The following is a 13,894-nucleotide window of genomic DNA, read 5'->3' as shown; positions in this document are numbered from 1 at the left end:
TCAGCCTGGGATTTAAAAAGTACTGCTGCCAAAAATATAAGCCACTGATCAGCAAAAGAATTATATCACAAAAGGAGTTTAAATTACTTGTGTGTTCCCGAGTGTATTCACTGTGGTCTTCCCCTTTCTCCCTGGTTTAACTATATTTTTAATTTTCTTTTAGCTAAAGTAGTTAAACAGACAGCATGTTCTGTGTGCAAGCAACAAATATCTGCAGGTTTTTGCCATTTTATTTAGTCAGAAGCACAGCTTCTATTGCTAGTTAGGGTTCAAAGGCAAAAACTGCTTTTGTAGGTTGATGGCAGGTAGAAGAGTCTTGTTTTGATTTATTAATTTTGAAGGAAGGCAATATAGAGTAAACCCCATGTACGTTCCTTTAATCTATTAAATGTAAAGTTTAAAAGCTCTTTTCCTTTGTCATTTCTTTGCTTACTAGTCATAAAAAGGAGGGGAGAGCCACACTTGGATTCTTAGAATGTCTGATATTTAATGTTACATACACATGGCTAAAGCTTTTGATTATATTTATTTAAATTTATTTGTGGTATTGCTGCCAGACCAAAAATCCCACCATTTCAAAGTTTATGAATTCTTAGTGACTGCTCATCTTGTAATTGAAAACTGGAGTTGAATATGCGACAGTCTGGGTGGCACCCAGAAGATTATAAAAAGGGGTTAAGTGTCTCAGCAGGGCTTTTTGCTGTTTGTAGGAAAAAACACAACACTGTACATGATAAATAAGAGCTATGGTAATGGGTTATGGGTTTGTGTAGTTTAATAGTAGTTACTTGGTTGCTGTCTTTCTTCTTGTAGCTGATCCGATGCCATCAATCCCGTGGTGGAGCCTGTGGAGACAACATTCAGTCTTACACTGCCACAGTCATTAGTGCTGCCAAAGTGAGTACATCATCTGCTGCTGGGAGAGGTTATCATGTAAGATAATTATTAGGTTTCCCTGATGAATTGTACTGTGTGTCATCACCCCCAAGTCCCCAGTTCACAAAAGAGGAAAACATAGTAAGAAACAGGCTAGCATTAGCACTGTGCCTGTAGTCCTGATCCTGCAGATCTCTGAGTAGCCATTGTTTTACGCAAAGTATTCCTGTCGTTCTGAACTGATTTTTGAGACATGTTATTTATTACAAACAGCTACAGTTATTCTTGTTAGTGACCCCTGGTATAGGAAAATCATAGTAAAATGGATTTGTGGAATGACTAGTCATAATATTAGAAGCTTACATGATTAGAAATCAACATTGTGAATTATTAGTTGTTTAGCATCATGAAAACTGACTTTACAAGTGCTTGGTGTTTTTTGGACTAAATCACACTAGCATTTTATGTTTTAATCTCTCTGAAGGATGACAGCGCAGTACTGGAGCTAATTAATTACCTGGCAGATTTCTTTGAAGGTTAAGAGTTTATTAATGACTGTTTACATATAGGTTCCACTGCCTAGTTTTCTTAGTTCAGATGACAGTATAATATCCCTCTGTTTTCAGAGAAATGTCTGGGTTTTCATAGTATCAAAAGAAGACCGTGGCTTGGAAAATTCTTAAATGAGCCAAGGAGTATGTGGAACTGTTGTTTTACTATTCCCCCCCAACGCTGCTCCTTTCCTTGAGGACTTGTCTGCAGCTTTTTGCCAAGTAATTTCTTTTTCTCACACACATACACACACACAAAGTGAGTTTTGGCATTGTCTGGCAAACTTCGTGCTGATTACAAGCTTTCATTGTAACCACTAGCCTTTTCATTTCTGATATGCACAACAAAACAAACCTAATAATAGGAATTAAATGACAGCACAGAACAGAAAGCTCAGCGTCACTGAAGAAAACAACAGTTACAAGAACCCACAAAAAGAGACATAGGGCATGCCATCTCATGTAAAAACAAAACATAAAAACAAATATATTCCATCAGCATAGCTTTGAACACAATCTCACTGTGGCTGGAGGTGGAGAAAAATCACAGTTTTTTACATTGTTGAGGAGAACTTGAATTGCTGCTCCTCTGAAGACGTCGGAAATTTGCTGTTTCTCTTTCCATGCTTTCACCATCAGGGGGAAAAAAAAAAAAAGGAAAAAAAAAGGTGTGTGTGGGAAATCTCCCCAAACTCCTTCAATCTCAGCATCAACATGTTTTCTATAGCATAGATAAGTTTGAAAAACCAACAGGCTTAGCGTGATCAGCCACAGTTTTGATCAGATGTGGTAAAATCTTACAAACGGATCACTGTGATGCCAAAGCCAGGGCTGCTCATGACTGAAGAAGAACAGGCCAAAGCTTTTTTAAACCATATAATGATTGTCAAAGCGTTCCAGTAGGCATCGAAGGCTAAGTAAGCACCATTCTGTTGTAACTTTTTTTGACAGACTAAAAAAGTCTGAAAAAAGAGGACAGCTTTTATAGCCCTAACCTCTAAAAACCGTGGATAACTAGGTTTCAAAGCCAGTAAGGACCAAGGTAATGATCTTACCTGCTGAGTGGTACTAGCCAGGGATCATAATCCAGAAATTCCTACATTAAAGTGAACGTTTGCAGCACTGAAGTAGTGATGTTGTATCATGTGAATAGATACTGAAGATAAAATGTGTTTGTAATCATAGGAAAGAGAAGGTTGTTAGTCTCTCTAGAGTGATAAATAGTGAAAGTTAGGAAAACGGATAATCACAAAGGCACAATCTCTGTCATGCTTTTTATTTTGCATAGCACATTGCTTTTGCTCTGGACTGAATGTTAGTTGTTACTGTGGTAGACAAGATTAATACTGATACTGTTTTAAGTATTCATATGATTTGGCTCTTGAGCATATCTCAGCCTTACTGTATTGATTTGTTACTCATGTCCGAGTGTGCAACACTAAGTCTGAAATGTTAATTTTTTTACTGATTTCATTTAATCTTGGTTTACTGTCTTAGCAGGTTTTCATCTCTGATAAATAAAATGCTTTCTTTTTGGCAAATACCTACTCCAAATATCTGTTGTTCTTTGTCCATCTCATTACCTCACCATAAACCTTACCCCTTGCTTAAATAAGACAATTTTTAAACCTCTACTGCTGTTATATCCTATCTGCCTGCAATAGTTTGTAATTTGCTTTGATCAGCAGAGGTATTGGATTTTTTGGAAGTGGTTGTCCTTTCCTGTTCCCTACAGTGTTTTTTTTTTGTTCAGAAGCGATTCCATAGAAGTTCTTGTTGAGCCCTGTTATCTTAAGTTACAGCATTTTCTCTGTTTGGGTTCCAGTTTCTTATTGAGGGAAGTGAAGGAACCTTCATATAGAGAAGAAGAATAAAGCCGAGAGCAAAGAATAATTTCAACAGGGTCACCTTTGAGAATTACCTTTCAGATTCTCCCTAGAAGGTCTCAAAGGCAATACAGAATATTTACTTTAATGGTATTCTCTTTGATGATAAATATTTTTGAGTGTCCTGGTAGTGAATAGTGGGTTTGTCCTCAGTGCGTGTACTGCTGTGTACTATACTTGATGCAGAAAATAAATTCTGTCCTTAATCAAATAACTTGGGAGTCAGAAGCTCCGCTGGTAACTGAGAGCACCAAGTTCCAAATTGTGGTCATGTTGAAGTGTGGTGTTTACTGATGCCAAAACTCTTGTTCTGGTAACATTATGAAGAATTCCTTTGTATCATCTTCCCATTTGATTTTATAATTTCTAGAAGGGTTTTATTTTGAACATTGAACTTTTTCCTGTTTTTCCTTAGATGCATCTTGTAAGAGCATTGCTTTTTGTTGTTGCTGGAAAAACACAGGCATTTTTTCTTCGCTCGAACTCTTACTTTAATTACCCCACATTTGTTTGGTGGCTCTCTGTCTGATCTTGTTCTAAAAAGCTTTGGTAATTTCTGTAATTTGACCAAGCAGAAGATTTCTGGAAAGAGAAAATGTGTGAAGATTCCAATTTAGGTTAATGATTAGCAAGGGCAGAAACTGATGTGTTTGGAAAAATGAAAATATTGTTACATGTGGGATAAAGATTCTTTTCACTCTAGTTGAACAAACACGGTAGAATGGATGCAGAATATCTTTTAGAATAAACCACTTCATTACTTAATAGTATTAGTGATGGGAGAATATTCAGGTGCTTGGTTTGAGATGAGCATCCAAATGTGAAATTGCTTGTTGTAATTATCCATATTGATCCATTTTTGGATGCAGCAAGGAAGGGGAATTTAGGAAAAGACATTCTTATGTCTCCATGCTTGGTTTTTTTTTTCCCCCTATGTCTTGTTGAAGAGAGGTTTGGTCCCACCATGCCCCTGGGTGAGTCAGGTTTCAGCTCACTCTCTGTTCAAGTGGTGCTCATGCAGACCTTCCCCATCCTAATGTATCCCAAGCGGTCACACTTGCCATGCTGTTTGAGATCAATTTCCTAACAGGTTTCTCCCTGTTCTGCCTCTTTGCAGAGTATGTGGCAAGAGCGGGGAAGGGAAGGGAAACATCTTGGTGAGGCATGAGCATTTCAACAAACATTTAGTTTGAACTGGAATCTATAATTGATAGTATGTTCATTTTGTTCAAACTAACCATTAGGCTTTCACATCTTTGACTACCAAGCCATATTTCTGTGATATCTCTTTCTGCTTTCTATAGATTTTTCATTTGTAAAGAAATAAATCATGTAAAATGTGTTTATTATGAGAAACAGGAACAATTTTGTCACTAAAAGGAGTTAAGACCTTTGTTGGAACAGAACAGCCTAACAGGCACCGAATGATGCATTTTAATTTTCTCATCTAATTAAAATTGTACTTGTTTTTCAAATAAATGAGGTATGAGTGCATACAGTTATTTTAATTAAATGTATGTTTTTCTTCATATTTGAATGAATGAGAACAGTCTTATTTTAGGGTACATGCGAGCATACAGATATATTGTGTGTTTGTACAATGCGCATCATTACTTACAAAAGGAACTGGATCAAGTCTTTCAATTTTATTTCTAAGAAAATTTCACTGGGTATGCATTGGCAGGTTCCCATGACAAAGGAACTGGGACAGTGCAAACTTTAACCTTTTTAATTTTAAATTTATTTGGTCTGTCGAATGCCTAGCATCAAATTATAAACCAAGTTCTTCTCACCTCATAACTTCTTTAGTTGATTCTTTCTCCATATCTTTTAATCCTGTAGTGGTGAAGTGATTTAGCAAAGGCTGCATCTGTTTTCTCTTGTTACCTGATAACTTCTTAATGAGTACTAACAGCTTATGTGAGAGCAAGGTCATTAGCTCTAATGGATAGAGGGGACAGCTGATATGGCATGGGAAAGGTTAAAGATTACCAAAGAAGTTTTTGGAAATATACACATAGCACAAAGAAGTAAGTGTCGTAATGGTTTTGCACTGATATTTCTGAGCTAATGGCATTGGCCACATCTTTGTACACCTATTACTTCTCAGTAGTCCCGCAGTCACAGTCTACCATGTAATGGTAATGCATTTTGCTAGATAAACATGTTAAATTTTTTTCTAGAGAGCTATAAATTTGTATTTGGCACTTCGTCATACAGTTTCTCTAGCTAAAACATTAAAAACATTTTCTAAAATAGGCCAGTTGCAGTTCTTGGTCTTTTAATTTGCCATATAGTACTTCTGTCCTGATTTTTCTTTCCTGATGTATAAACTACCAGTGCATTTTAAATGATTGTAACTATTGGCCAGAAAACTGCCTTGTCAGTTTTTGTAGGGAAAGTTGAAATACGTTCTTGTGATGGCATTAGGTCTATTTTAGGTCTATTCCGCTGATACCATTACCTGGTACGTTTTTCAGCCTTCTGAATTTGCCACTGTTAAAATTTGTTTTGTTCTCATTTGTTGTGTCTGAGTATTAAAAGAAATAATAAGAAACAAATGGCAGGATATTACTAAAGACTTTAAACCCCAAAGACATTTCTGTGATAAAGGCATGGCTCGATTTTAAGTGGTAGTATCTCCATTAGCATTAATGGGGTAAGTACATCAGCTGAGGCATCTCAGAGGTTAATCAGGCTTCCTGGCTGGATATTGCCATCAATACAGTGTGGCGCCTAATTCTGTTGGCCCTTCAGAGGTTTTCCTGACAACACACTAACAGACTTTGTGTAAGTCATTTCCTATGAATTATTAAAACAAACGTTTGGCTGCTAATTGATGAACACTAATGTGTTTTCTAATCACTGCAGTTTGAGATTTTAGCACTAAACAAAGCAATTGCAATTGATTTGTGGCTGCTTCTTGGTTTCAGCCTGTGATCCGTACGTTTTTTTTCCTTTTCAATTTAGCAGGCAGCTTAGCTTGACTTTTTAGTTAAGAATTGGCTTGTTATAGTGTCATTCCATTCTGATCTCTTTTGCTATTTCTTGTTTATATTGCATAATAAATCTGCTCAGTTCTTTATAGGCAAATAAGGCACAGTCCTTGATTCAAGGAGAAAATATTTAAAGTTGTAGTTTGGGTTGGTTTTCTTTAAATCTGTATCTCTCCTACTGTGTGCACTCTCCCTCTTTCTCCAAATAAAATAAAGCAACATAAAAACAATCTTCAGCATCTTTAGATGATAAAAGCTGGTGCAATGAGTGTGTTTTCAAACCCATGTCTGGAAAACATGCAGGCTATGGAAAGTCCTGTGATTTGTAATGGGATATGTGTGTACTTGGTATAGAGTTGTCCCTTCTGGTGCCTTGAGGATGGCTTCTTTAATTTTGCTGGGTTTGAGTCCCATGTTCAGTTTTAATGCTGCAAAAGGCATAATTGCTGAGAAACGAGTGGTTCTGTCCTGTCTATCAGAGACCAAATTGCTTGTCTCTTGCACTTGTGCGGAAGGCATAACTATTTCAGTATTAACCATTAGGGGCTACAAGTATTGCTCTATATAACACTGCCCTCCACACACACCCATCTTGGCTTTATTGTTTGATTCTTCTAACTGTCTGTGCTCTGTGCCTCTTGGAATAAGTAACTAGTAAGTTAAAGAGAGAAAAAAATCGTAATGTTTAGGCAACATAAAAATATTCTTTTTTCAAGAATTTTTGGAAGCATTTAATTCCAAAACAAAGATGAATACTTTACATTGATAAGATGCTAATTTTTTTCAGGGTATTTCTGTTATATCCAGCCTTTTGCAGTTTATATATCACTTATAAAAACATTTGTTTTGTGTTCTTCTGGTGTGCATAATCTACTTATATTAATGGTGTTGAGGAAAAAATTCAAGATAGATCCACAAAACAGCCCTAAGCATTATTTATTGGTTCTCTTCCTTTTTATAGACGATAAAGACTGGACTTACGATGGTGGGGAAAGTAGTTACGCAGCTGACAGGGACGCAGCCTTCAGGAGCAACCGAAGAAGAAATTTTAGCTCATAGCAACATTCGTCGAAGTCCTCTGGTGCCTGGAATCATCACCATTATTGATACAGAGACAGTTGCAGAAGGGCAGGTAATAGAGTTCGCACATAAACCAAATATGCATTCGTTTTCACAAAAATCTCAGGAAAATGTATTTTATGCTTTTGAAAATGAAAAATAGATGAGATTTTTGCTAGGTCAGAAACTCTTACAGACACACGCAGCTGTGATAAAGTTGTATTTGGGACTGAAATTAAGCCAAAATATATATTGTCCTTACAACATATTTATGTGACACTTTGACAAGATCAAGTGTGAAGTGTCACATTTTGTCTCTCTAACACTTGTTCATAATTGACATTGATTTATGCTGATCAGTTGAAATGTATATGTAGTCTGATTGCATTTATTAATATATAATGTGGCTGGAAAATGTGGTTGTCTAGAAATATGGTGAATTGTTGAATTCCAGTTTAAAAAAGAGGATGAGTGGAGTTGGATATTAAGTATAAAAACTTAAAATTTTACATAAATTTGAAAACTAAAATGTGATCAAGCATGATGCTGTTTTGTGAGGCATATGCCCTGTTTTACTAGTAATATACAGTACAGTGTGTCAGGCAAAATAATTTAAAAAATCCATCCCATTATCACACAAACTTTAAATTGGTGTTCTGTACTGTCTTTATGACATAGAAGATATCTGTGCCTTTTGTGTTTGTTTCTATCAATCATTTCAATTTTACTCTGGTCCTGGAGGTCAGCGTTTATGCAGGACTCCCATACACTTCATTATTCTTTAACTATTTTATAAAATTGTTCTCCCTATGTTGACACTTCTTGAATTTAAAAAAGAAAAATCCTGTATTTTTTCTTGTTTTCCTCCTACCTTTCTGATGCTTATTGCAGGTAAGTTAGTAAGGTATTAATGACAAATCAGTAGTCAAGTTCTTTTCTTTTCTTACCTGAGAGTAAAATGAAATGTTTTTCTTGAAAACCAACAAAACCCCCAGTATGCTGTTTGAGCTGTGGTTGTGCCTGAGAATTAGTTTTGGAAGTACTTAGCCAAGTAATGTTGCACTGAAAAGTGATTGTTCATACAATATTATAGGCCTTTTCTTGCAAAATTAAAAGAAAAGAAAAAAAGAGAATGGAAAAAAGAATTTATTTTACTTAAGGTCTTAGAGTCAAGTCTTAAAATAAGTCTGTTAAGTCTGTTGGCCGTGGGGTTTGTTTTTGTTTCCTGGAAAAAAAGTCTTTTGGCTCTTTTTATACTGCCAGGAAAAAAAAAAAAAAAGAAAAAGGAAGAAAAATTCTGCTTCATAAATTTCTCATGAAGCCTTATTTAATGCGGTCATTATTTCTGATGGTCATTGTGCTTTGATTCTTCTGCATAGGTCTAGGGAAAAAAAAAATGATATATCTTAGGTTTTTAAGTCTTGTTATGTATGATTTAGAGGTTTTATGAACTTGTCCTCTGACCTTAACAATAGTAGGGAGCTATCAAGCCTAAAGGGCACTATAGAAAAGTAGTTGTAAAAATGATAACGTTTGCCTTGTCCAAATACTGCTGCTGTAACATAAATAAGCCATCAGTTCTAGTAAAATATTTTTTGTCTTGAATCTCTAGGGAAGGAAGCTCTAAATTAGATATCCTAATTGTTTGTATGTCTTCTGTTTGTATTTTTGTGATCTGAAGTTTTAAAATGCTATTAAATTATTAATTTATTTTCAGTGCTGAGACTTACTTTCAGAATTAGCACCATTTTTTTCCCCCTGGGAAAAAATGAAAGAATCTTTCTTTTTGCATTGTTAGATTTTCGTGGTCCAGACAACTTTTTAACAATCTTTCCTTACTGAAATGTGCATCTAGCAAAAAGAAAGCTGATTAAAAATAAATGGTCTAAATAAAGAATGTCATTCAACACTGCCCCAGTAAAGAACCTTCTGGTGTAAGGGGTGTCGGCTGTGCTCCCAAGCCCCACTTGAGTTCCCGTCCATCACTCCAGCTGTTTCCACGGCCTTTGTGCACACAGCCCTGTTGGAACACAGCAGATTCGCATTTTGGTAGTTGTGTGAATCGACTTGTCCCAGGGCGCTTGGCAGGGATCCGGTACTTGCGTGCTGGCAGAAGCAGGCAAGCGTGCTAGTTTGGATGGCACGTATTTGTTACTGGCCGGGTAGTCCTGGCTACTTTTTAAAGCATAATTCAGTGAAGCTTCAGTTCAGGAAAGCGTTTCAGTGAGTCTGACCTTTAGGTGATGTGAGTAATCCCACTGAACTGAATGTGATTGCTCATCTACTTCAGCATAAACTCGTGGTTAAGCATCGTGCAGGTTGGAAATCTGTGCGGCTGTTTGAGCTGCATAGATTTTCCGCATTGCTTTAATTTCTGCAAGTGTTTTATTCTGTTGTGGCAAGCTGGTTTGATAGAAGTCATCCAAGCTACGTTATGGCTGACACTTCGGTTGAACTAGAGAAGTGATTGAGCAGGTTGATGAATGCAAGATCCAGCCTCACCTGTGGTTAAGAGAAAGTAGTTGCTGCACAGCAGGATCACAAACGCCTTGTATAGTTTGGCCTCTCTTCTTGATGGTGTGTGGCAGTGATTTTGCCAGTCACTGGTTTTATCATCCCAGTTTTCAGATTCCAGGTGGGAAATAAGAGGTCTGGATGGGTACAAAGAAACACTTGGCGGCATTCCTGCTTTCTTCTACAATGAAGATGCCTTTTGGAATATTTAATTTTTGCTGGCCAGGGACGCTGCTGGGTGTCTCTGTCCGTTACCAGCGTTGGTCTTCCTAAACTGACTAGGAAACCACAAGCATTAGTAATGCCTGCCGAGTGCTTTCTGTGCTGAATTCACAGTTTGAAAGCCTTGAATACTTTTCTTCATACTTGTGTGTGTGTGCATGGTTTTCAGAGGTTGTCAGCCTAATCGTAAACGAGGGGAGTTTCAGAAGCAGAAAAGAGTTACTGTCTTATCAACAGACTCCTCGTGAGAAAGGAATACCTCACCTCTTTCAGGTCAATAAAGATTTCTATCTACCTGCACAGCCTAACAAAGAATTTGGGTGTTGTAATGAAGGAAAACATTTCCCAAGTAATAAAATATATCTTTAAGATAGCATATAGTAAAAAAAAAAAAGAAGATGCCTGTTTTAAAAAGAGAGGGGAAGTGGAAGAAGATGACAGTAAATGTAAATCTAAGGCAAGCAAGCATGTAGTTTTGAAGGAGAAATAAGCACTTTTTCCACTGGGAATTAGGATTTTGTGTGTGTGTGTATATATATAGGCTTGCAAAGTAATGATGCATGTGCTTGTCCATTGACTTTGAGCATAGCAACATAGAGTTTAAAGATGGAGTGAACCGCTCTGTGCTTGTGTATGAACATACAGATTAATTTGCCAGTAGGACAATTGAAGGAACATGTTTTGGACATGACCCAGAAGGACTAACTACATCTCTACGTTTTCACCAATTTTTTTTTATATCTGCTGTTTCAAAGATACCCAATATGAAGAATGCGAGATGGGAGTAAATGCATTTCATGAAATGTACTGGGCTACCATGGCAGAGGTTGAAATGCTAGCTTACCCCTGAAAAATATACAACTAAAGACCAAAGAAATCTTCTAATGTAATCTTGCAGGATTAAATCTGCAGGGAAAATATTTTTAATAAACCTTATAAATGTAGATATTGTAGTAAAGTCTCAAACCCAACAGTTGTTTATATGATAGCTCCTACCTTCATAATTGGTGGTACTTTAAGAAAATTTGAATTATGGGGTAATTAAATGCAAAGGAATGTGGAATTATTGAAGTTGGCTGTCATGATGTATTTGTAAAGGGAGTCAAAATAATTATCGAGATGCCCAAGTAACTTTGTGGTAAACCAAAATATGTTAACAAGGTTGTGTGCTTGTTTAAACTTCCTTCTAATGAAGTGTTAGCAAACTTTTCAGTTAGATGTAATGACTATTTATTTGAATCTGTTAATTAGTTGAAATGGACAAAACTAAAGCTGTACAGATGTCCTCTTTTGCTGTAATTGGAATTAAATGTGTAAGACTTTAGTGGCTTGAGTTTTAAAGAAAAATTATTTTCTTTCGACCTTTGTTTCTGTATTCTTAATTAATTCATCAACTAGGCCACCCACATGTAGTCTGCAATAATGACCTTTCTCAAAAGTGGCCAGTTTTGTGACTGAATGTAAATCTGTTAAACATCTAACATTTAGTTGACAGAGAAATATGTGGCCATTTAAAAATACAAAACTTGATTCTTAGTGCTTTTGATAGAGCAGTGTGATTGATGAGATATCATTGTGTTGCTTTCACAGGTCATCCAAAACTCATGAAAATATTTGAGGAAATATTTTAAAAATAACTTATAAAAATAGGATAACATGTTGATCTTTTTATGTTTTAAAATGTGATTGGTGCTTTTTTCTGTTCCCTATTAACTTTTTATTGCATTAAAGAGGAATTTTCAGAAAAAAAGGCAGACTGCTGCAGTTTCAAAAGTTCATTTTCATTTCGTAAGGAGTTGATAACAATTGAACCAAATGAAGATGCTTATCAGGAGCAAGAATTGTTGTGAAACTTTGGTCTAGAGGAAAAAGAAGCTAGAAGAATAAAGCGTATTCAATAATAGATTTTCCAACTACATACGTAATTCCACTGGTCATTAACACCAGTGCTTTTATTTATAAGAACGGTTTCACAAAGGTTAATTTGATGTTCTGATGCTCATATATTTGGCATCAATTTTCTTCACTTTTTATATCTACGTGTATTACAGAAGAATTCTTTTTATATATAAATATAAAAAGAGCAACAGGATTCCCTCAGAGCATAATACTGTCTGCCTTACTTTTATTAAAGGAGATCTGTTTTTTGTCAAGAAGACATTTTTGTCTCAGATAAATGGTTCAGGCTGAGCACAAGGCTGTTTTGAGTTTATGCTGGATTCTATTAAAAGGAGTGCAGTAGTTAATGCCACAGATCTATCACTTTTAGCCCTTTTCCACTGATGTTTGACCTTAGCTATAAGTTGGGGGAGGCTAATTGGGGGGGTCGGTGTGGAGGGGGCTGGTTTTTGTGCATACGTCTTAGGAACTGAAGCAAACACTGCTCTAACTTCAGCTATTTAAATCAATGGAGATCTTAATAAGTGTATATACAAAGATTTCTCTAGTATATAATACCCATATTTATAAATATTGACAAACATCTTTGTTATTACGACGATGAGATTATTCTTTCTTAATTTGATTAAGAGTAGGACCTGCGTGATTAGATTTGTGTCCATTTTTATTTGTGTTACTTTCATGTTTTATTTAAAAACATGTCTCCACTGGGATAAGTGGTGTAATTTGCCTTGAAAGATTAAAATAATTGAAGTCATAATTAGTAGTGGCTTCTGTTCAGCAGTATGGAAAATACAACGAATGAAGAAAAATATGGCATAGGAGAAAAAAGCTTTGGCTTCAGCTATCTCTTGCCCTCAAAGCAAACACTGTTTTCTGATAATAAATGTAATGATCCCCTAGGTGTTTTGTCTCTTTCTGGTTTAGAGTAAGATAAAGAGGATTTGATTCATCTTTGATCAACTATGGTGTTCTGTTGAACTCTAATAGAGCTGGCTTGAGAGCTGCAGCATTGGCTCAGTGTCTCCCGCTATGGACTGGGTTGGCTGGGCAGCTTTTTTGAAAATTATGTTGCAGCTCTCTTGATAAGATAGTATTTGGGCATCAGAAACAGGCTGAATGCTCATTTACAAGGCCGTTTTGTTTCTTGTTGGTTTTTCTTAAAATGGTGTTTCTATTTGTAATGGTAGGGAACTCTGCAAGGAAGATACTCAAACGTCCTTATGAACCTCAGTGACTATGCAATTATAAGAGTATTGCTAAGATTTATGAACCTTTTTCAATGAGAGACTCTGTACGGTCTTTTACTCTTAATAGTAGAGTGGTTAGAGGCCACTGCCTTGGAGGTTGAAGCTTGTTTGGGATGAAAAAGATTGCAGACTCAGGATTCCTGTGGGATTTGTATGTTCTGTGCATTGGGAAGCTGAAAGAGCTGCTTCCTTCAAGCTTTTTGACAGCACTTGCGTGCATTATTAGGCAATTTGTACCACTGTTTTGACTTCCAAGAAAAATTTCCAACTCTACTCTTTTCAGTGGTAAGAAACCATAAACTGGCCGAAAGGAACTAGTTGTACAATGTGGGTATTGATTTAATGTGCCATTTGTTAGCCGATGGGCATTGTTCTCTCCAGCACCTTTGCAGATAGCGTCTTCCACTTCTGCCTTGGCAAGAAGTGGCTTCTAAAACTTGGGAAGCCTCCGTGGCAGAGCCTTGAATACTTCTTCATTCCTGTACAGCTCCAGTCTTCATCCTTGTCTACGTGAAATCTGTGCTATTTGATCTATTTAGATTTATATAGACCCTGTTGTACCAGGGCAGTTATATCCATTTAAAGGTCTCTAATACAGAAAATAATGTATTCCCATATAAAGCATCTCATGTTGTATCAGC

The 13,894-nt window shown here is 36.3% G+C and overlaps 1 protein-coding gene across 14 annotated transcripts in view; it reads left to right on the top strand.

Moving 5' to 3' along the window:
* The window catches only part of BCAS3 (BCAS3 microtubule associated cell migration factor), a 369,789-nt gene that overhangs the window by 70,575 nt on the left and 285,320 nt on the right, over positions 1 to 13,894 (top strand). For all 14 annotated transcript variants that reach the window (XM_080382869.1, XM_080382866.1, XM_080382870.1 and 11 more), the window contains exons 11-12: positions 814 to 897; positions 7,271 to 7,441. In XM_080382869.1, coding sequence (XP_080238995.1) covers positions 814 to 897; positions 7,271 to 7,441 — 255 coding nt within the window. The remainder of the gene's footprint in view (positions 1 to 813; positions 898 to 7,270; positions 7,442 to 13,894) is intronic.

The sequence above is a fragment of the Falco punctatus genome, assembly GCF_963210335.1.
Source record: "Falco punctatus genome assembly, chromosome: 1".
Taxonomy (NCBI): Eukaryota; Metazoa; Chordata; class Aves; order Falconiformes; family Falconidae; genus Falco; species Falco punctatus.
The sequence above is the reverse complement of the archived record's forward strand: the minus strand, read 5'-3'. Positions and strand labels throughout refer to the sequence as shown.